Source organism: Phymastichus coffea, unplaced genomic scaffold, assembly GCF_024137745.1.
Source record: "Phymastichus coffea isolate CEN01 unplaced genomic scaffold, Cenicafe_Pcof_1.1 PCOF00052, whole genome shotgun sequence".
NCBI classification, from domain to species: Eukaryota; Metazoa; Arthropoda; class Insecta; order Hymenoptera; family Eulophidae; genus Phymastichus; species Phymastichus coffea.
In genome coordinates, this window is record NW_026706863.1 from 963,273 (window position 1) to 986,163 (window position 22,891).

The following is a 22,891-nucleotide window of genomic DNA, read 5'->3' on the forward strand; positions in this document are numbered from 1 at the left end:
GGGCTTATTTTGGCAAATTACACACCCACCCAGCAACTTGTCAGAAAAAACCCATTTGATACCATCGATGCTCAATCGTCGAAAATAATTTGGATTTTGAACTTTGCGGGTTGCAAATCAATAGCCGAGCAATGTATTTGAATGTATTTAAATACACTATGTACATATTTAGTATATGCTTAATGAATATATTAAAATTTATTCGACATGTGTTTTTACAGGACAATAGGCGGTAAAAAGTAATAAAAAGTCACAACTACTTATTGATACCAGTGGCTAATCGTTTCTTGCTGCTCTGCCTTACCCTCGCTTTTATCCCTTGAACGTAGCTTGTCCATTTCCTACCTCTAGATAGACAAGGTTCTAAGCATAAGCGTGACCGATATAAGCCCGCACCTACGAAACTTAGCACATGGCCAATAGCAATCTCCCTTTCGTGGAGACTAATTACTACCTTGCTCCCTCCACATCTCCAATGGCGCCGCCCTAAAAATCACGTCTATAAGTAGCGCGTCCCGTTGATGCCAGTTTCATAGCTGATGCTTGTCTTGTGCAGTACAGTAGTGCAGTAGCTGTTCTTGTGTTCTTGGCTTGGCAGTCCTGCTCCGTTTATTGGAAGTTAGAACGTGTTTATCTTGGCTTGGCAGTCCTGGCGTACAAAGCAGTACCTCTCGAAGTTGTTTCAAGTTGCTCTACGATCTTACATCCTAGTACTCGTGTTCAACTTTGGTTATTGCGATCGCCTTTGCTAAAGTTGCGTTGTTGACAGCGATTACCATATTCTCCAGACGCATGATTAGTGCCTACATCATTGTCTTGTCGAGGAATGAAGTTTAAAGGTGAGTGTCACTTTTTACTTTAAGGGGAGTGGGAGAGCGTGGACGCGTGTTTGTGTATGAGGTAACGCTATGGAATATTTTCTATTTTTTATCTGATTTGGCCTAATGTCGCGTACGCGTGAACTTTTTGGATTACGTAGATTCAGAATCCATGTCTGTTTTAGGATTACGTTTGTTAGTTGTCCAGAAGTGAACTCGAACGTTTCCTTTTTTTCTAACAAGCGAGTCGCCATTGCCAATGGCTTGGGGAAATATTACAGCTGATATTGTATTTCTGATGTCATGAGTCTGTTTCATTCTGCCTTAATGTTGCGAAATGAAATTTGTATCTCGATATAAATACATGGCATTTTATGAATATCTTAGAATTTGTCGCATTCGTTCATGAACGGTAAGATTTATTCCTGTTTTCGGTGTAAAAGTATTTGACGAATCCATTTTATTTATTTTGGAAACGCGTGTATGGTTTAGAAATCAATAAGTTTGACCAAACATTAAAAATACATAATAAATGTACATAAAATGTGATCTAAAAGTAGGTTTGGGAAATGTCACTAAAAATAACCTTATTTTAAAGAGTGTGTTTACTGTAAAAATATGATGCAAATTGTATTCACTCGAATAAGGCAGTAGCGATAAAATCTTGTTTCATTTTTCAGGTACCAGTTGAGTGATTGTATAAGTTTTGAAACAAGTACAATAATGGAAACTTTGGAAAGGAAAGACGCTAATCCAGTCCCTGAGGAGCCTATCAAATCAGAAGAGATGGTACCAAGTCCTAGCACCAGTGATAGAAGCAACATCGCTGGATCTCCCCCACCCCACTGCAGTATATGTTTGGGAAAACTGGTTAACACATCATTCACAGACAGTTGTTTGCATCAGTTTTGTTTCAACTGTTTGTTACAATGGTCCAAGATAAAGACAGAGTGCCCTCTTTGCAAGCAAACATTCAAGTCCATCATACACAATGTTAGGTCAGAAGGAGATTATGACCAGTATGATGTCAATTGTCAACCAGTTGCTGCAGCGCTGGACGTTGCTGTTGGCTTTTCTGCACAGCCTTGGGATGTCATTCGTAGATCTCATGGTGTATCTCCTCTTTCTATTCCATCAAGAAGTTTCATGTACAGGTAAACATTTGAAACACTACATCTGTATATAAATATAATTTTTTTCAATGACTTCCAATAGTTAAGATAAATATTTTTTTTCAGAACAACTATGGGTTCGTATCACCGTCGGTTCAATACCTTGTTGAATGCCGAAGCAGTAGCTCGTCGAGAACAAGTTCCAAGTCACATTCGCGAAGTTACCCGTGAAGACATCAGACGCAGAGGCCTTGATCCCTATGAATTTCGTCGAGAAATCTACAGGCAACAACTACGGGCCGCAGATCTACCTGATGCATTTGGACGGTTCCGCGAGTATAGTGCTGAATATTACATGTATGTTTAAAAACGTCTATTTATCTATGTATTGTTACTAACATGCAATTTTTAAATATCTAATGCAATTTGATAATTTTTAGGCGCCATCCTGGAGAAACGCGCAGACTCGTTCCATGGCTCAACAGGGAGTTGCAAGTATTGTTAAATGATAACTGCAGTCACATTGCTTATGTGATGAATGTAATCATGGATACAATTACCCGCTACAATATCGATAGTACTTCATTCCTCAACATCGTTCAGCCTTACTTCGGTAGCAAAGCAGAGCATTTTGTTCATGAGTTTTTGAACTATGCTCGTAGCAACTATGACATGGTAGGCTATGATCAATCTGTGATCTATCCACGAAATATGGTAGGAGGGCTTTCGGATGATTACGCGACAGGAACGGTATCGCCAATCAGTACCTCAACATCTGATTCTGATTCTGATTCGGACGTTCGCTTAATAGACGATGATCGTGACCATATGTTGGGCATGCATGCTGTGTATTTTGATCGAAACATAATTGATATTCCAGGTAAGAATTACCTCAATTTAAAATTGAAAGCATTGCAATGCATCATTTTTACAATGTGATGAACGCATATTTTATATTTTAGGACCAAGTTCGGTGGAACGTGCTATCCAGATGACTTTTCCTGGGCTACCGGATGGTCCTCAAGTGCCCCCTGTCATTTACACAATATCTTCATCTTCTGAATCTGAGAACGAATGCGAATTTATTGGCTACGTTAAACCCCGACACGAAAGGACACCTGAAGTCATCGACCTGGATTCGTCTGAAGATGAGGCTATTATTCCTGGACCATCTACGTCAACCGAGAACAGCCGGTAATTATTACTTTATGATATAACTATATAAAAAATGTAGAGACTATGATTAATATTCAGTAAAAATAATTTATTTTAAAAAGATGTCATCAGTAAATTCATCTGTGATGTTGATGAAAGATTGATGAACATCATGATTGATAGTAGACTCTTGTTTATAAATACGAAATTTCATATTCAAGTTGCTAATCATCTATTTAATTTTCAGACCTGAGGTGCCTCTGACAGTTGTAGAAGAAGTTGTTCCCGGTCCGTCCATTGTTCGCAATTTGAACATCAGCAGGCGAACCCGCCAGTTCGACGATGATGGCTCCAGATGTTGCATGTACGAATGCTTTAGTAGCGTTTCTGAACCTGGTACGGATGAATCGGATAGTGACTACAACCCTCAAAGTAAGTCTCGCCGCCGTAAGAAAAAATCTTCAAAAAATTCATCTCGTAAGGCCCGTACGCTCAAACATAAGAAGACCACTAACGTAGTTCGTAAGCGTGACAAATTACATATGGACAGTGAAGTTGAAAGCGAGACAATGGACATGCCATCTACGTCAAGAGGTTCTAAAAGATGTATTTCGGATCATTCAGACTCGGAAATACTATCCAAGCCAAGCAAGAAGAGCAAAAAAACGACATCTCCGATTAAGAGTAAGAAGAGCAAGCCAGTATACCGACCGATGTGTAACGATTACGACTCAGATAGTACGTCAACTATGAGTTGTACCGATAATAGTGACCGAGAATATTCCGATTATTATTCCAAGGAGATGAGCCCAACTCCATGGTATAATGAAATAGACCATTCCCCTAGTCAACCTCAACTTGCCAAGAACGGTGGTTTATCTGGCGAAGATGACAATGACGGCGATGATGATGATGATGAATATTTGAATAAGAAACTCAAATCCGTGGTGGCAGCAGCTTCAGTTCACGATAGACACAGCTCCGAATTCGAACATTCCTCATCTATCAAATCTAGCAGAGGCAGGTATCGATCTCACAAGAAGCGGAAGGAAAGCAAGAAACGCAGGCGATCTTGCAGTTAATTTTGCATCCTTTGGAGTGCCACGGAAGTGTGATTTTAAAATGTGTATAGAATCTTTTTTCCTTTTAATAATTAATAGGCTATTTTTTTAATATGTCAACGTATTAAGCAGGAGTCGTGACTAAGCTGTAGTTTATAAAAAATTGCGAGGATAAATTGATTATCCTAATTTCGGATTGATACTTTTTCTGTTTTTTTGTTATAAATGATTATTAATTGTAAGATTTTTATCGAAAAATTTTACAATAACTGCGGTGGCATTGTACAAGTGATATTTGCTGCAATAGTAATAGCCAACTTTTTACTAGCTAAAAGAAACAATTTTTTTTTATTGTTACGACTCTACAGTAGTTATTAAGTAAAAGACTTTCTTTCCAAAGAGATGTATAAATGTGGAAAAAATTATGATTAATATGATACTTTGTAATGTTGATTTATGAGAATCTTTAGATTATAGTACATACGATACGACGTGTGGAAAGTGCGATTTTCAACGCACGCTTTTTGCTGAGCGTGTGGAAAAAACGCACTTTCCGCATGGAGTGTCGAAAAATCAATTTTAACATAACATATTTACCATTTCTTTGGGACTTACATTGTATGTATTACCTTATATTTATATGCTTTCTCAATAGTATTAAGTCTTTATTTTGTGAATGTATTATTGATCCTTGCATTTTGTACAAATTTCAATAAATAACTGAATAAGCATTTACAGCCTGGATTGGGCAGTGCAAAAAATAATTTCGAGATAAATACTTCATCATATCCTATCCCGTAAACTGAAAGCAAACGTGTATTTATTTTTTGATAAATATTTTATTAAAGTCTATTTTCTAAATATAATACAAAATCAACAAGGTTAACGAGTGTAGTAGATTTATCAACTATGCAAAATGAATGCCTTCCTTATTAAAAGCATGCAATACTCTGAAAAAAAATTATTCACTTGAATATCTTCATTATTTTTGTTTTAAAAAATAGATAAAAAGAGACTTACCTAATAAAATCATCAATATCCATTGTTCGCGCACGCATATTTGCAATGTTGAAATTCGTCAAAATTTCATTTACTTTTTCTTTTATTTCAAAGTTTTTGGGCAAGAGCTGCAATACATATTAATGTTTAGTAATCATGCATAAATCAAGATGGATTTTAATTATAAAACAAAATAAAAAATTTACAATATTGTTAAGACTACAGTGTAATTTATAATTCTTTTGCAGCATAGCCATAACAGTTGATTGTTTAAAAGCTGCAGATAGTGTTTTGTTTTTCCTAACAAACGCTATTCTGGTTAGACCATCCCATTCTTGATAATTAATTGGTGGTGGAGGATTTTTTGGTTCTATCCTAACTACATTTGATTCAACTTTTGGAGGTGGCCTAAAATTATTCTTTCCTACTTTCATCAACATATCTACTCTTGCTAGCAATTGTGTATTTACACTAAGTCTACAGTAGTCTTTGTCTCCTGCTTTTGCCACTAAACGTTCTGCAAATTCCCTTTGAAACATTAGTACAGCACACCTACAGTACCATAAACATCAGTAAATAAAACTTACATTTGATTTTGGGCATAAGTAAATAAATAATCATACCTAAATAAAGGGCGATGTAACAATAACTTGAATATCAAAGGTGAAGAAATTTGGTATGGCACATTAGCAATACAGAGATCAAAGAATGGAAGCTCTTTTTTTAAGACATCACCAACCATAATCTGAAGTTTTGATTGAAGTGGAGTTGCCATAACGCGTTTTTGTAATTCAGCAACCAACCGAGTATCAATTTCACATGCTATCACTTTCTTTGATTTCTCCAACAATTTCACTGTCATGTTTCCGGTACCAGGTCCAACTTCAAGAATCACATCAGTGGGACGTACAGCTGCTTTTTCCACCATACTTTGGATAATCAGAGGATTTTTCAGAATATGCTGACCAAAATCCTTATTGAACATTATTCCTATACATTTATTAAATAAATAAAATTAGAAATTCACAAAAAAATTGTAGAGTAAAACGTTTATTATTATTTATTTTCATAGTAATTTATTTAAATAAAAATACTATAAACGATAATTTAAATAAATAATTGAGTAGTTATAACAAATTTCTTCTTTCTACTCAAAAAGGTTAGGATTGCTGTAAATTCAAACTTTTATTAATTATAAAAAATACTTAAGGTGTAAAATATACCTTGTTGGAATACTTGTTCATGGACTCGAGAAGATTTAGCTTTCGGAACTTTCGGCATCTTGACGTTTGTTTTATCTATCAATGGAATCACGTGTGATTTGTCTATAAATGTGCACTACGAACATACGTGAGACTGAATTCACCGAATAGTTGCCCACGCGGTGTTTACAACTATGTAGTCGTGTTTACAAAAATCTGTTTTGAATTACCACAATTGATTTACCACAAATTTCACGATTTTAAAAATAACCTAAAGAAGAAGTAATCAATCAGTTTATTTTCATATATTAAAAGCCAAGGAATGAAAAATAAAATGCAGGGAATTGCTTTATCTCAAGTACAGTCTCACCTCTGTATACGTTCTAGCGTTTATGACCTAAGGGAATCAGACGAACGCGTTGACGTCATCTTGGTTGCGCTTTTATCATAGACGTTAGATATAGAGAGGAAAGGGTATCTGATAAAAAATTGTTAGCTCGATTGATAAATAGATAATGTACTATTTGAGGTTGCAGCTTGCAGGTTAAGACTCTCTCTTTTAGTTGGTGTGTGTCGGTTGATGATGCAAGTGTATTTGTTGTGAAACATTTTGTATGAAATCCTTTAAACGTACTTACGGGGAAACAAAACTACACCCCAAATGGCGTTGCGGGATTCTGGTCGTTTATTAAGTTCACTGATTCATTTAAATCAAATGATCCAGAATATAGAGGGATCAATGTGATTTTAATAAATTACAAACGATAATGGAGCTCAAGGTGTGGGTCGAAGGTATACAACGCATCGTTTGCGGTGTTACTGAAACCACAACTTGCCAGGTGTGTTTTTGTTAATTGTAAAAGCTTTAATTGTTTGCTTACTTTGTTTTTCGTTTTCCATTTGTTTACTTATTGAATGTCATTTGTTATACAGGATGTAGTTTACGCACTTGCACATGCTACTGCTCAAACAGGCAGGTTCACTTTGATAGAGCGTTGGAGAAACAATGATCGACTACTTGCACCATATGAGAATCCTCTAAAGGTGAGATCAATAGTCATAGTGTGGAGTATTTTTACGTATGATTTATTTTTGGACTCCAGTTAGCTATAGATGAACTATCAACAGTTATAATTAGAACCTGTTACTGGGTAGGAGAAATGACTAATGAAAGCATATCCTTACTCCATTTTGTTGTTCAAAGTCAGTCTTTTAATCTTTTTTGAATGAATAACTTTTTTTACTTCTAGATATTAATGAAGTGGGGTGAATATGCATCAGAAGTTCAGTTAATACTTAAAAAATCAAATCCTGAAGGCAGTAAAGGTGCAGGGCCATCTAACTCTCGCTCTATATATAGTAATCGTGCAAATGGAATGCAAAATCCTCTTGCTGAGCATTTAATTAATAGTAGTAGTTTATCCGAGAGTATAAAAGGAAGCCCAACAATTGGATCAGATTTTGATGATGTTCATAGTGGTCTAGAAAGAAATCGTGATATTAGGAAATCCTTAACTTTTAGTGGACTTCATGGAAATATGAGTGATCTTAGTCCAGAGGTAAGATTGAATCATGTCAAAAATTGAGTTATAAAAAGAAATTACATTTGTTGAAATTATTGCATTATTATAAAGGTTCAAATGGAAAATGTTGCCATAGTTCAGCCAACGCCACAGTTGAAATCAAAAGAATTTAGTGCAAGAAAAACTTCTCAAAGGCTTGCTCAATCTCCTACTAGATCTGCTAATATTGATGGTAAATTTATTATGTTTAGATTTATTGCTTCATTTATCTATGATACTAATAAATGTATCTATATTTAGCAACGAATATTTATGTGTCACAAAAGAAAATACGCGAAGTGCCTCCTTATAGAGATCCACCAGGACCAGTTTCACCACCACAGAGAACTCTTCCTCCATATAGAGATCCTCCACCTCCTAATATAAATAGCCCAGGAAGATCGCAGTACTTACCAAATACTAGCGGTAGTCCTCATTTTTATAAAGAACAGACATCACCTAATAATGCTGCTAAAACAAAAAGAAATCTCATACAGGTAGTCTTCAATAGTCCTTGGAACAAATACTCATTCTTAAAAACCTTTGACTTTGAAATATTCATGCTGGACTTTTACTTGTAGGAATTTCAAGAATCAAAAGGACAGAATCAGACTGTAAGTCCTGTTGCAGGACAGGGACAAAACATGGTAACAGTGGCATATACACAGAGATATGTTGAGCTGATAAGACTAGTCAATAAGCAAAGGGATACTATTAATGCTCAACAAGCAGATCTGACCAAAGTAAGTAATCCAATTTAGTCAATGACAAGTTATTTAAAATATTTACATATTTATTTATGACTCACTTCGTTTCAGTATGACGCTGAAATTTTATATTGGGAAACTAAAAATAGAGAACAAATGCATCAAATGGATTTTATATCTCAAGAAGTCAGCAGACTTGAATCAACTAATAAAGCTATTGAAGAGCAGGTAAAAAGCTCGATCACTGTTTAGCACTTCAAATACTTGGTTCAACTATTAAATAAACCTTTTACATATTGTAGTTGAAAGACTTGACTCATGTAGAAGAAGAGAGTGAAATCGTTAGACAACAAGAAAAAACGCTAAAGTCTGAAATAACACTTTTAAGATCGAAGCTTGCCAATTGCGAAACGGAGTTACTTCAGTGTAAAAATAAAATTAGGTAAAAAAAAACATATCAATATTGTTAGAAAGTTTGTTATCACTATATTTGATTTTTTTTATAACTGTCGTTTTTTCAGGCTCGTAATGGAGGAACTGACAATGGAGCAGCACAATATCAATCGTGAAGCTGATGAACATCAGATGATGGAAAGGAAAATCGTAAATGAAATGGAACATCTTCAAAATGAATTAGAGCAAGTTAAGCGTACATCAGAATTAGCCAATCAATGTGCGGAATCATTGAAGCTAGAAGTTGTAAATATAGAATCTGCAATTGTAGAGAAAAAATTACAAGTTGAGAAGCTTGTAGCTGATATGAAGGAGGCAAACTTACAAAGTTTAACCGCTCCTTGCCAAGATGAACAAGACAAACATTTACTTGAAGGTAGTAGTCAATATATTTCTTGCCTATTGATTTATTGCATTTGCTTAACAATTCGAAAAAATTATCATTACAGGAGTACATAAGCCTGGAAGTACAAGAAAAATGATCGGTTCTCCTAGACAGCTAGAAAATGCGGTGCCTACAAGTAAAAACCCCCACGGTGTATGGGTTTAATCAATTTTAAATGATCTCTATAAATTTATACATAATCATATAGTATGTGAATTAGTTGACTAGTTACTTAAATGTTGAATCTTAGAATATTCAATCAATAATGAACGTTAAAGATCGAGTCAAATTAGGATACGTCTTTTATTTTTAAAGTGAACTATTTTTTATTTTGTGTAACGATTGGGAAATTTATACACGTAGTATTATTTGATTTTCTAGGTAAATTATAAACACATACTGCCATAAAATGTTACTAAATTTGCATTAAAAAGGAAAATCTTATTTATAGTTTATTATCATCTATGTATTGCCCAAGCCATAATGGTAATTGACCGCGATTTGTTATAAATGAAGCATTTATCTTTATAACTCTTTTATTATTATTAATGCTCGTTTACCAAAGTGTTATAAATTTTATGTAAAGTAATTCACGTGTAAATTACACATATCTTCAGAATAATCTATTGTTCAAAAAATAAAAAAATAAAAATATGTGTACCATTTCATGCTTCGTATTTCATTTATCTGCAATATTTAGAATATGTTACAATAATAAGTAAATCTATGAAAATAGTCTTTTATTGAATAAAATATTTATGAAATTTTTTGAAACAGCCTTTTTCAAGAAATAAAATAATTTAATCAACATTATATAATTGATTATATTATTTTACAGATTCATTTGAAGATTGATTATGTTATTTATATTTTAATTAAGAAGGCCTAACTCATTTTCAACTTCATTAAGACAAGATAAGAATTCCAATTCAAGCTTAGCCGTTGATATTTCAAATTATATCAATTTGCCAAAATCAAATAGTTTTCACGTTTTAGTTTCAATCAAATTGCGTAGATCTATTCAATCAATTCGATTAATATGGAATGAGCGCGGCGATCAGACTTTATGCGAAGCAGGAGCATTGTGGTGTTGGTCGTGCGCACTTGCATGCTGAATAGTATATTGTGCGCAGATTTGTCCGTCACAAGGACAATGTTAATATTGTCAATATAATAATCAGTTTTGTAACAGACACGATCAGCGTATGAATTGTATGTATACAACACAATAAATTGAAGTTTCGCACGTGAGCTGTGCAGAAGTTTATATTGCAACTGCGCACCAACCTTAAATGAACTCCAGAGTGGACAACCTGAAAGCAAGCAATCAGAAAGCGATCTCGAAGCAAGTTCTTTGATTCGATCCAGTATTGGCGGCAAATTGGCGACTATTTTGTTATGATTGTGATTCAATACCCTTTTAGAATATTTTACTTTTAAAAAAATGTCTCTGTGGGTAGATAAATATCGTCCGAACAATTTCGCTAAATTAGATTATCATAAAGAACAAGCTCAGCGACTAAAAAATATGGTAAGCGAATTGAAATCGGCATTTGTTTGAATAGAGGTTAAAGAATTTGGCGCGAGAAGTCAGCAAACATAAAATTTTGGTTTTTAGAATATCATTATTGATTAATTTATTAAAGAGTTGACTATTACCTACACGTAATAGTCTGTTAATTAATCTTGATAATAACTTTTGTCAAAATATGGTTTTAGTATTTCAAAACCTTTAGTTCAAAAGTGTTTGTGACATGTTTAATTGTTTATAATTAAGGTTCAACAAGGTGATTTTCCCCATTTGTTGGTTTATGGACCACCAGGAGCAGGAAAAAAGACTAGAATAATGTGTATTCTCAAGGAGCTTTATGGAAATGGAGCTGAGAAACTTAGAATGGAACCAATGCTATTTGAAGTATTTGGCTTATCATTTTTTTCTGCTTCAATTTGTTGCTCAGTTGAAAATAAATATTTATATTTAATATTTTAGACTCCTTCAAAGAAAAAATTTGAAATCATGACTATTAGTAGTAATTATCATATAGAAGTGAATCCAAGTGATGCAGGAATTCATGATAGAGTAGTTGTAATGGATTTGGTCAAAACTACAGCGCAAACATATCAGATTGATCCAACTGGTCAAAGAGAGTTTAAAGGTTTCTAGAAAATTTTCTTTTACAGCAATAACTTTTTTATTTTTTTTATGGCTTATAAATTTTTGCTTATTACAGTGGTATTATTAACAAATGTGGATCATTTGACAAAAGATGCTCAGCATGCACTTCGTCGTACTATGGAAAAGTATGTTGCTACTTGTAGACTAATTCTGTGCACCAATTCCACTTCAAGAGTATTGCCAGCAATAAGGTCTAGGTGTTTGGGTATCAGAGTTCCAGCTCCAAAGATAGATGAAATAAAGTCTATCTTGTATTTTGTGGCTAAAAAGGAAAGTCTCAGTCTTCCTGATGATCTTGCCAAAAGAATTGCAGAAATAAGTGGTAGAAATTTGAGAAGAGCCATTTTGATGTTGGAAACATGTAAAGTTGAACAGTAAGTTGGAAAATAAATTAATTCTTGCATATAAATCTTCTTAATTCAAATCATAAATGTTTTAATAAATTGACTTATAATCAGATAAATATAAAAATAAAATTGTAGCTAAGTTTAATGTCATTTTTATTGGCTTATGTCATATGTCTTCAGTAATGATATATTTTAAAGTATTTGATTGCACATAGAAAAAATTAACTTACAGGTATCCATTTGCTGCAGACCAAAAAATTACAGAACCAGACTGGCAAGTTTATATCAGAGGTATTGCCAACATGATGGTTGCTGAGCAAAGTCCAAAGAAATTATTGGAAATTCGAAATCGATTTTACGAACTTCTAATGCACGCGATTCCCACAGATTTGATATTTAAAGGACTTTTACAAGAGGTTACGAAAAATTGCGATTTACAATTGAAAATTGAAATTGCCAGCATTGCAGCAGATTATGAGCATAGGATGCATCATGGATCTAAAGTTATCTTTCACTTGGAAGCGTTTGCCGCCCGCTTTATGGCAGTCTACAAGAAATTTATAGATTCCACAATGGGAGATTTTCTGTAAAAATTCTATTGCAAATCGAATCTATATTTTTATTAAATTATTTATCGTACGATATCAAGTTATTTTAGTACATTTTCTAATAAATAGTTTTATTTTATACAACATAATATCTGAATTTTATTTTATATAATAATTGAAATATATAGAGGTTTACATAATTGCCAGAATCAATGCTGTAACTGTTGATAGGGCAACAACAGTCCAACCAGTGCTGTAAACCTCTTTGATGGTCAAAAATTTACCCATGTCCCATCCCTAAAATGTGTAATTACATGTATGTTTTACATAAAATAAAAATTTCAATGTTAATAGATTAATTTAATTCAACAATTAAGTTACCAAATGTCTGATTCCATTGAGATAGTGGTATGTTAAAGGATAAACAAATATAGCTTTTCCCAATAATAGTACTGCAGATGGTAAACCCCATGCGGCAATTCCTTCAATCATACAAGGGATGCCTCCAGGAATAAATAAAGTACCTAGTAAAGTTTACTTTTTATTAATGTATCTACTACTTTCAAACATTAAAAGAATTAAAAGTAGTCACACTCACCAAGTCCTAGGATCATAGCATATGAACTTAAAATAATACCAGTTGCACGATGTGATACAGATAACATAGATGTCAGTTGCACTTGGTATATTGTCAAATGTGGGGACATTGGACGTTTTAGTCGCATATTTTTCTCATCATGTGATTCACATACTGCTGATGATGCTTGCAGTGCTGGTGCTGTCACACTAATTTTTGAAGGCCTGCAGTACATTAATATTATTGTTAATTTAGTTATTTGCAATTTACAAGAACCAAACAGATTATCATTACATAACTTACTTGGAAGTGTATAAATAACGAAAATTACGGAGATCTATAGTTCGTCTACATAACAGCCTGTAATTTATCGCGACCATGAAACATATTATAAGCTTGTGATAAAATAAATGAATCTATTAACTCATTACCGGCCGAACTTTTTCATGTCAGAATTTTGTCAACAAACACTTACCTGGTGTAACAGAGTGCCATATTATATGCTATTTCACTAAAATGTAGAAAAGAAAACGTATTTTATTACCTTAATTTAGAACTTCGTGATCTGAATAGATAAATTTACTTATATTAGATTAATCAAATACTTACGGATCGGCTTTTTTCCTACAAACTTTAATTTACGTCTTTTATGAATCTGAAGTCGACTGTCTTACTGTCTACAGCAGTCGACAACCATGAACTATATATGTAGATAGGGGTTGCAATCGCAATAGGCGAAAAAAAAATAGGGGCAAATTCGAATCAATTACGCTTGATCTTAAGGCACGACTTCGAAATTTTTTATTTCAAAACTCGCAATATCCACCCTAGGTTCCTGTTTTCGTCGGCAATCGATAGAGCGGAAAAAAATAAACTGGTATAGTGACTTTAGAACTTTTTTTACGGTGTAATAATCGATTTTGAATTTATCCTTCAATTGAATTGCATAAGAAATACATATGGGCCTTGAATTTAGCGAAAAGCAAACTTCAAAAATCAAGTCTACGCTGCGAAAGCGAGTCCTCCTGAAAATGAGGGGATGAGTTCTTTCGGAAGAACTCACGAAAGAACTTAGGTATAACAATTATCGCAAGAACTTAAGTAAATTATTCCAGAAGAACTTATCTTCTATATTGTTAACCCTCCTGAAAATTAGTTGGTAAGTTTTTCCGTAAGAAATTGATTTATAACCGGTATGCAAACTTATATAAGCTCCTACGTAAGGGCCTATGGGAGTTTTTTGAAATAGAAAGTCAACCATTAAGACATGTTTGATTAATGCAAGACTATCATGCGGGAAAACTGGCTTCGATTCCCGGTTGCTATTAATTAATATTGTTATTATTGTTGTTGCTATTGTGATTTCAAGAAATACGTCCACGTGGAACGCTACGGAGGTACACCGCGGGTACCTGTACGCATTAGTCTTGGTTCCCTTTACCTTTACTAATGTCTTTAATTGTAATAAAATGTGCCAAAATTAACATCGCGACTCTGTAATACATAAAATTGGATTAAAAACCTTTCACTCCAACAAATTGATATTTATGTTGTAGTTAAAGTAATGATAACATCTTGAAATAAAAAATTTAATAGTCTGTATGCTCAACCTACGACGACCACGACTGTGCTTATGATTTGGATATAATGTGACCGCAATCGTGGCGTTTTATGTATTTTTTAAAAATAATCAATTAGTAAAAAATTAATAATTCAGAAAATACTACATGTCTAAACAAATATAATGCGCAAAATATTTTTTCATAGGCAGTACATCGATTATTATTAAAATAAATATTAATTATACTATAGCGCGTAAACGTATACTTCATGTTTAACTGCAGATATTTTGTCAGTGCAACGGAGTTGAAACATAGAAAATGATGTATATTTGGAAAGCTTACGGAATAGAGATTTTACATACGAGGTCTATCTCGATGTCTCGAAAGTATCAGGGGGCCTATTCTGAAAAAAAATTTTGTGGTAAATCAGTTTGTCACTTCAGTTTACCACAGAATTAATCACTTTAGATGTGATAAATGCTTATGACATGTGCTAAAATTTTTTTTCAGAATAGGCCCCCAGGCGGCAGGCCTATCTTTATATTTCCGCGCCACAGTGTTCGAGCGATCTCTGCGGGGCATGAACGTCAATATAGTAAAGTCTCACACGACAGACGAACTTGTGTTAATCGGCGGTTGTCTGTTGACATCTGTCGAACATATATAGCTTATGCGCAGCGTGTCATTGTTTACAAAGCTATTTTTGAGTCGGCGAATTTTGTGATTGTCAAATTTTGCATTCAACTCGGAAAAACGAGTTCAGAAACTGTTCAGATAATGCAGGAGGTCTTTGGGAATGAGTGTATGAACAAAACACGAATATATGAGTGGTATAATCATTTCAAAGAAGGCTGCACTTCTGTCGATAGTGATTCTCGTTCTGGTCGACCTTCGACGACAGAAACATTGAATGATATTAAGCGGGTACGACTTGCGGTCGAACAAGACCATCGTATGAATGTGCGGAACTAGAAGAAGACCTTGGAATACCAAAAACTATAATTTGGGAAATTTTAACCTCAAATTTACAAATGACACGCGTGTGTACGAAGTTCATTTCGCAATTGCTCAATGCAGAGCAAAAACAGGTGAGCAAAAAAATCGCTCTGGTCATCTTAATAATGGTTAATAAAAATAATATTCTGCTTAAAAAGGTTATTACTGGTGATGAATCACGGGTTTATGGTTATGATCCTGAAATAAAACGGTCTACACAGTAGAAACACTTTGTATCGCCAACATTAAAAAAAGCACGTCAAAGTCGAAGCAATGTTAAGTCAATGTTAATTATATATTTTTTTCAGTTGTGAAGACATTGTGCACCTCGAATATGTACCGACAAATCAGGCAATCAATAAAGAATATTACGTTCAATTTTTGAAACTTTTGAGTGAAGCAGTGAGAAGAAAACGTTCGTAAGTTTGATCAAGTGGTGACTGATGGCTTCTTCATCACGAGAATGCGCCAGCGCATTTATCGAATCTTGTGCAGTAGTTTCTGAGTAAACACAGTATCGCTTTGCTTCGACAGTCTTCGTATAATCACGACATAGCCTCCTGAGACTTTTGGTTGTTTCCAAATTTCAAAAAACCAATCAAAAGATAATGATTCGATGACAAAACGATGGTTGAAAATAATACGACGAGTACTCAAGACCATTCCTAAAAGTGACTTCCAGGACTATTTCGAGAAGTGAAAACATATAACTAAACTAAATATTTTGTGAAATTTACATTCATGTATCAATATTATTTTTTAAATGCAAGTATGAATGTAAATATGTGTAATAACATTATATTAAATGAAATAAAAACTAGGTTGTAATGATTTAGTTCCTTTCATACAATATAATAATTATAATGACATTTTGTAGTTTAATAAAAGGGTAAAATAAATATAAAACCCTTTTTATTTTACTTATTTATATTTGATATTGATATCTGTATTGACAGTTTCATTACATACGTACACAATGAACTCTCAAAGTTCACAAGATTCGGATTAAATACGATAATTACAATAATAACGCGTGTAAATGATGATACTTTATACGTGTCGATATGATTAATACATACAGGTGTGATCATTTTCATGGAACCGCTTAGGTATAATTATTATTACTACAGGGTTTAATTTTCTCTTCTTTCTCACAAATAAATTAACGGTTCATACTCATAAGTGCTCAATTGAATTTTTATTATCGATTTGTGTTATTTAAAAAACTTAACAGCGGAGAACATTTCTTCAACTTTTATATTGCACGAAATACTTTTTAATTCCTGAAAAAGGGAATTTGTATTTTATACCGATAGGTGTGTGTGTGTGTGTGTGTTTGCGCGCGTACGTGCGTGCGTAATTGCACAGCAAAATGATCGAATAATTTAATTTTTTTATCAAATTGGTACATACATACAATTAAAATGTCCCATTGACTATTTTTAAATTAAAAAACCATTTCCATATACTCAAATATCAAGTAGGGATAAAATAGAAGAGTGAGAACAACTTTACTGTACTTCTCCATTAGTTTTGTCATATAAAATCAAGGATAGGGTGTCTCAATTTATAAATGGAATAAACACGGTACACTTAACATTTTTTTACAGTAGATTATTAGCCTTGACGTAATCAGCGCAAAACGGTCATTATTTTTTACCTTTTGCTGTATACTTTATATATTACACTATTATAACTGAGAGAAAACGTAATTTTTACAATTAGGCGAGGATCGGTATTCTACACAATATTAGCATAACAATAATTCTCTAATCGACACTTCCGCTACATATTCTTGTGGTGATGCTTTTAATGAACACGAATTGAAACATTACCTAGCCGTGCTATAAACGACAGACTTTGACCTCATCTATTATATTGTAATTATGTCTAAAATGACGTACTATTATATAATTTAACAGATTCATTACATATTATAGTTTCACAATTTCCAAACTGTGAACTCGTTTACCATACGGACCAATATTTGAACATTATTGGTCTAAAACTTTGACAGAAGAAATTCAACAATATATATTGCTAAGGAGTAATTTTACTGATCTGATGAAACAATGAGATAACAATTTTCGAAATGTTATATAGAAAAAAACAAAAAAACTGCACAGTATAACTTTTAAGTTTATATATAGCTGATATAATAGAGATCATGATTTGGTATGACTGCTAAAACTTGCATTGAAGGAAATCAACTGTATATATATATCTAGTTTAAATTAAATATACAGCTTTTCGACTAACAGCACTCATACATACACTTGTCTCTTAACTTCTCTACCAATCAGGATATATTTTTCTAATATTTTTTCTCATTAACTGTAAGCTTACATCTACAATATAGCATAGGAGGCTATGTCCTAGCTGACTTATATGGAATAAAATAAACCAATTGCTAAATAATTGTAAATTTCGAATTAGCGTGTAAAAATTCAAATGATTCTCTCAATGTCAAATTTCTATGACTATCATCGAAAGAAATTCTCTCGTTTACTTCTGAAGAGTTTAACATATGAAGTGAATCGTTTGTTTATGAAACAACTTCAATCATCTGCTTATTTGGCTCACATTTAAATTGTAAATGATATAAGAACATTAAATTCTTGTCAATTAATGAAATTACAAAAAAAAATTAACTTGATAAATTTGCGAAGTTTTGTAATGATGATAATTTTACGATAGATTATTTACATATTTGTACATATCTCAATTGTTTTTGTGTATACAAAACGTAGAAATAACATAAACGTTTTTAGAGTGAATAAATCACTGTGCATGGAAGCATTAAACAAATTTTTCATTTACTATTGTGAGACAATTTAAGATCTTTCAAAAACAGACGACTATGATGTTTATTTAATTAGTGTTGACGAAAATCTTTGAAGTAGTCGGGTCAATTATCTAGAAAGGTTTAAATTACCAATGAGTCTAATTTAGTTTATCAATGTAACCAGGGCATCACAATCAAATTCTTCACCAGTTGTAAGTCTTTCATTTTTAATCAGTATAAATTAGAAATAGAAAACAATAGGAATGTCGAGGAAGAAATCAATGATTTTAAAATTATAAGCGCTGGTTAGATAGTCTTTGATAACGGTTATTTACAAATGAGCGTAAATTTAATTAATTTTATTTATTTACCATGACTTTACCAAAATAAACTGTAATATGCAAGTTTTTATGCTATTAAAGCTGAAACAAAAATAATATCCAAATTTCTTTTTTTAGTGATTTTGTTCACAGGAACTGAAGTAACAAAATCTAAATAAGTACAAAAATCATATTAAAAGAAAGCAACGATATTAAACGTATGAAAAAGTTGGCTATTTCATAAAAATGAAGACAAGCAATCAGAACCCTTTCAAATTATTCATTGTCCTATGCAATAGAAGCTTTTTTATCTCTATACAGCCAATGAATATAGACGCTTAAGCGTTTACATTTGTTGATAAAGTATTTGATGAGGAAAGAGTATTGCGATTAACTTTGATATCAAAATATCCAAGAAGACAAGTTGGAAGAATAATTTATATTAAAAAGATAAACTTACACTGTCATGAGAAAAGTCAGTAAAAGCTATACTATCAAACATAAATAACATTCGTTCTTTAATAAACATTACAAAGTACAATTCAATAACCAATTAAATTAATATTCAGCCTTCCTTTAGTTACAGACAATCAATCAACTAAAAAATGTTTTCTGACGTTTCTCACGAACAAAGACATTTCAATCAATAATCAAAATTATGTAGTCATCACAAATAAATCACGCGTACATCGGTGGACATCTAAATACTTTCAAAATAAAAAAAAGAAAAGTCTATAAAACTCATCTGTTCAGCTTTTACAATTGTTATATATCACGCACAAATATTAAACGGAACACTTCCGATGGTCAGACGTTGCTATCAGGTCTGTTGCTCAAACCTATTGGTTGAGCATTTTCAACTAAATTCGATTTCGTATGTGATGACATTCCTGGTCCGTCAACGGTTGCTGCAGCTCTACTCATTTCGTCTCTTGATGCCCTAAAATATTAAAAGTCAATTAGAAGAAGCCATTGACATTGATTGATAACGATTATATGTGTCACATCTATCTAAAAATAATAGTGGATGAAAATTAAAGAACTAATGTAAAATTAGTATATGATCGCTGTGAAAAATTAAACACACACCCACACCTACACACACATGCACATACACATACACACTCACACAGACACACACGATATTGTTGCGGTATCTGTAAAAAATTATAATTGCATTCCTCCAACTGTATATATTACAAGCAAAAGTTATAGAAATTCGTAACATGCACGAAATTTCACAAAACAAAAAAAATTTGATGGAAGGCAAACGGGCTACACTGTAATCACAACGCATCTTTTTGAACATTTATCTATTCATGCAACATATACTGAAAAAGCTACACCGCAACAAGAAAACAACAATGAAAGCACAATTAAGCACATGATATTACGAAATGTGTCATTATTATTGCCTGGTTAGCGTTGGTAGTGGGATTAGTTAATATTTGCGGCTTATGTCGGCCGCCAAACGTCGGGATCCTCCATGAGTGTGGTATGGTGATCACCTTGCTGAGGCATTTGTTCTCCCGTAGGAGAGCTTACATATGATGTCGGTAAACCACCTCCATCGGCAAGATCGCCGCCTCTGTTATTGTTTTACACAGATTTTTGTTATTTACATTTAGAGGGATCATTAAAAACACGTCGAAAACGGAAAGAAAAACATTTGTTCGAATAATTGGAATAATGTACTATAAAATTTTGTAATTAAAGTATCCAAATTATACAATAAAATTTTTAAGGCTCAACAAATAGAGAGCATCGAATAATCATATTTTCTTTAAAGTGAAATCAAAGTGAGGCTTTTATGTAATTCAACATCTACAAATGGGATCCCTACATACATGTTAGTTCACATTTACTCAAGTTGTGTAGGTAAAAGATCATATTACCAAAGGCTAATATGATATTTTTCAAATAGCCACAGACTGTAGATAGATACTTAACCAATAGCTTGATAAGATAGCAATGAATTTTGAAAACATGTCATGAAACACCCACACAAAAGCCAAATGTTGTTTGTATTAGTTACAAACAGTTTGATTAATAATAAAAAATGATTTATTTTCAGCAATTTATGCACAAAAGCTATCCTTTTTATTGTTACAGACACACAAAATATAGGGAGCAGTTAATCCATCAAAAGCATAATTATTATAACATAATAATTTTGAATTATTAATTTGCCTTGACTTAATATTCTGATTAATCTAACTGGTTAGATGACCATAAAAATAAAGTAACTTACTTTTTGCCAATAGCCATAACTCCATAAATCAGTCCAGTACAAAATATCAGTGCACATGCAAAAAATGTAGTAATAGTCAAATTCATGACAAGAGGAATAATTGGTAACCTGTAATTTTAATAAGAACATTACATAACTTATCAGTGATTGATTAGCTAAAAATATGCAATTCTTAGCATTTAACTTACCCGCAATAAAGAGCAGCTCTATTCCAATAGGGACGGCTATCTGCTATATTACTGATTTTTTGTACAAACTCAATAAACATACAACAACAGGGAGCTTCAACAACAATAACTAGAAATCCTATAAGCATCATACAAATTCCAGATAAAAAGCTCCATACACTAAACAGAATAATTCCAAGACAACCAATTGCTCCCACAAGTATTGAAACTGTAAAAAAAGGAAGAATTTATATTGGTTTACTATGGAGGAAAGAATAATCAAGTTCATAAATAATTGTTATTTGAAAAACTTATGCTGTTAGGATAAATAAAAAATACATGATACATGTAGTGAATCAAGATATATTGTTCTATCTTTCATTCTAAAAATAACATTCTTTGTTAAAACAAAAGCTGCACACCTTTGTTTTATATTCTTGTTTTAACTAAAATTTCATTTTAACAATACAGCAAAATACAACAAAAACTTCATTGCTAAATCATTGTACATGTTCTCAAATGTATTGATTGATAAGGCATAAATTAGGAACAGAAATGAATCAATATACTCTGAACTTCCTGTCTCAGAATTGAAAAAGAACTTAAAGCTGCAAGTCAACTGGCAACGTAATATTTAACACAAAAAATGCGCACGTAAGGGATACAAAAAACCTTTGTAATTAAGACAGTGTAACAAACGCGCAACAACATCCGAAATATTCACACAGGATAAGATATATTAGTATATAAGAAAGCATCATTACTGAAACCGCCGAAGGTCCCAACTATACGACCACCATACTTGAGGTACCAGGGTGCGTCATCCTTGGCATTTGGATCCTGGCCTGGCTTTTGCATAATCGCGGTGAGTTTGTCCTGGAACGACTTTTACAAGATCGAGGCAAGTGCCCATTTAGTTTTCGAATTATCAAAAAGGAATGGCTTATCATATCTGAGGCACACAGGAAATTTACCATTTTGGGAGACTATTTTAAACGCACACAGCACAGCCACGCAGCAAACACACACACGCACAACCTAGCTCAACCGTCTCCTCGGTGTCAGCTGACAGAAAAACGACTATTTTTTTTCTATACGTAAAATTTGCACGCACGGACCAGACGCTTGCCTACTTCGGAACTGATCTTTCCCGTATGTGAGTGACGTATAGCAAGCGAGCGATCAATCGACCCGAACACTTGCAAATCTCGCCGTAACGTGACGCCACCAGCCATATTAAAGGGATTTTTGTTGTAAAAAAAATTATATGATAGATTGGAGATTTAATAAGATAAAATAAGATAGCATAAGGGTCGAATGACCTCATCGTTTTAAGAGACCAAATTAAATATTTGATTGGTAGGATTTTTGACTTGCCGTTGTGCAAAATGACGGCGACATTCGTGTATGAGTCACAACAAAAAAGTTTTATATTTCTTATTTTTTTAAAAGCTTTTTCAATAAATAAAAAACTTAAAAACTTCAATAACCTTTTTTTATAAAAAATCATTAGTAAATATGAAACCTTGTTACTTCGTAAATATTATATTAAAAAATTTTTAATAGTATTTATGCGGTTATTTCTATAATTTTCATTCTTTTGATAGAATAAATATTTATATTGTTACAGATACAAAAAAAAAGAAAAAATATAGGTATCTAGTACCTACATTTGAATTAGCTATAAAAGAAAATGTGAGAAATAGGT

General features: G+C 32.9%; 6 protein-coding genes across 7 annotated transcripts; 3 read left to right on the forward strand and 3 right to left on the reverse strand.

The window, feature by feature from the left end:
* The first annotated feature begins 526 nt into the window (after positions 1-526).
* LOC131665532 (E3 ubiquitin-protein ligase Topors-like) lies at positions 527-4,899 on the forward strand. The gene is made up of 6 exons (XM_058937456.1): positions 527-839; positions 1,499-1,972; positions 2,057-2,287; positions 2,371-2,810; positions 2,893-3,124; positions 3,333-4,899. The coding sequence occupies exons 2-6, from the start codon at positions 1,542-1,544 to the stop codon at positions 4,165-4,167; spliced, it is 2,169 nt and encodes a 722-aa protein (XP_058793439.1). The 5' UTR covers positions 527-839; positions 1,499-1,541; the 3' UTR covers positions 4,168-4,899.
* Positions 4,899-6,592, reverse strand: LOC131665534 (probable dimethyladenosine transferase). Its single transcript, XM_058937458.1, has 5 exons — positions 6,369-6,592; positions 5,769-6,135; positions 5,352-5,697; positions 5,167-5,273; positions 4,899-5,096 (listed from the first exon to the last, which is right to left on the reverse strand). The coding sequence occupies exons 1-5, from the start codon at positions 6,424-6,426 to the stop codon at positions 5,054-5,056; spliced, it is 921 nt and encodes a 306-aa protein (XP_058793441.1). The 5' UTR covers positions 6,427-6,592; the 3' UTR covers positions 4,899-5,053.
* A 226-nt stretch (positions 6,593-6,818) lies between these two features.
* On the forward strand, positions 6,819-10,109 carry LOC131665533 (ras association domain-containing protein 8). The gene is made up of 10 exons (XM_058937457.1): positions 6,819-7,186; positions 7,281-7,391; positions 7,598-7,906; positions 7,982-8,102; positions 8,171-8,406; positions 8,491-8,652; positions 8,728-8,844; positions 8,919-9,058; positions 9,138-9,445; positions 9,519-10,109. Exons 1-10 carry the CDS (start codon positions 7,115-7,117, stop codon positions 9,617-9,619), a joined length of 1,677 nt encoding a protein of 558 aa, XP_058793440.1. The 5' UTR covers positions 6,819-7,114; the 3' UTR covers positions 9,620-10,109.
* Positions 10,110-10,877: 768 nt separating this feature from the next.
* On the forward strand, positions 10,878-12,686 carry LOC131665501 (replication factor C subunit 3). The gene is made up of 5 exons (XM_058937404.1): positions 10,878-10,985; positions 11,232-11,369; positions 11,445-11,610; positions 11,686-12,004; positions 12,210-12,686. Exons 1-5 carry the CDS (start codon positions 10,899-10,901, stop codon positions 12,565-12,567), a joined length of 1,068 nt encoding a protein of 355 aa, XP_058793387.1. The 5' UTR covers positions 10,878-10,898; the 3' UTR covers positions 12,568-12,686.
* Positions 12,574-13,808, reverse strand: LOC131665500 (succinate dehydrogenase cytochrome b560 subunit, mitochondrial-like). The gene is made up of 6 exons (XM_058937403.1): positions 13,712-13,808; positions 13,578-13,613; positions 13,406-13,462; positions 13,124-13,326; positions 12,907-13,049; positions 12,574-12,822 (listed from the first exon to the last, which is right to left on the reverse strand). Exons 2-6 carry the CDS (start codon positions 13,595-13,597, stop codon positions 12,718-12,720), a joined length of 528 nt encoding a protein of 175 aa, XP_058793386.1. The 5' UTR covers positions 13,598-13,613; positions 13,712-13,808; the 3' UTR covers positions 12,574-12,717.
* Positions 13,809-16,585: 2,777 nt separating this feature from the next.
* On the reverse strand, positions 16,586-22,350 carry LOC131665475 (calcium channel flower). Of its 2 annotated transcripts, XM_058937368.1 has the most exons (6): positions 22,158-22,350; positions 21,948-22,068; positions 21,205-21,412; positions 21,017-21,124; positions 20,181-20,353; positions 19,566-19,705 (listed from the first exon to the last, which is right to left on the reverse strand). In XM_058937368.1, the coding sequence occupies exons 1-5, from the start codon at positions 22,158-22,160 to the stop codon at positions 20,221-20,223; spliced, it is 573 nt and encodes a 190-aa protein (XP_058793351.1). In that variant the 5' UTR covers positions 22,161-22,350; the 3' UTR covers positions 19,566-19,705; positions 20,181-20,220. The 2 variants fall into 2 exon arrangements, with proteins under 2 accessions (XP_058793350.1, XP_058793351.1); XM_058937367.1 differs by lacking the exon at positions 20,181-20,353 and having other exon boundaries at positions 16,586-19,705.
* Positions 22,351-22,891: the final 541 nt, after the last annotated feature.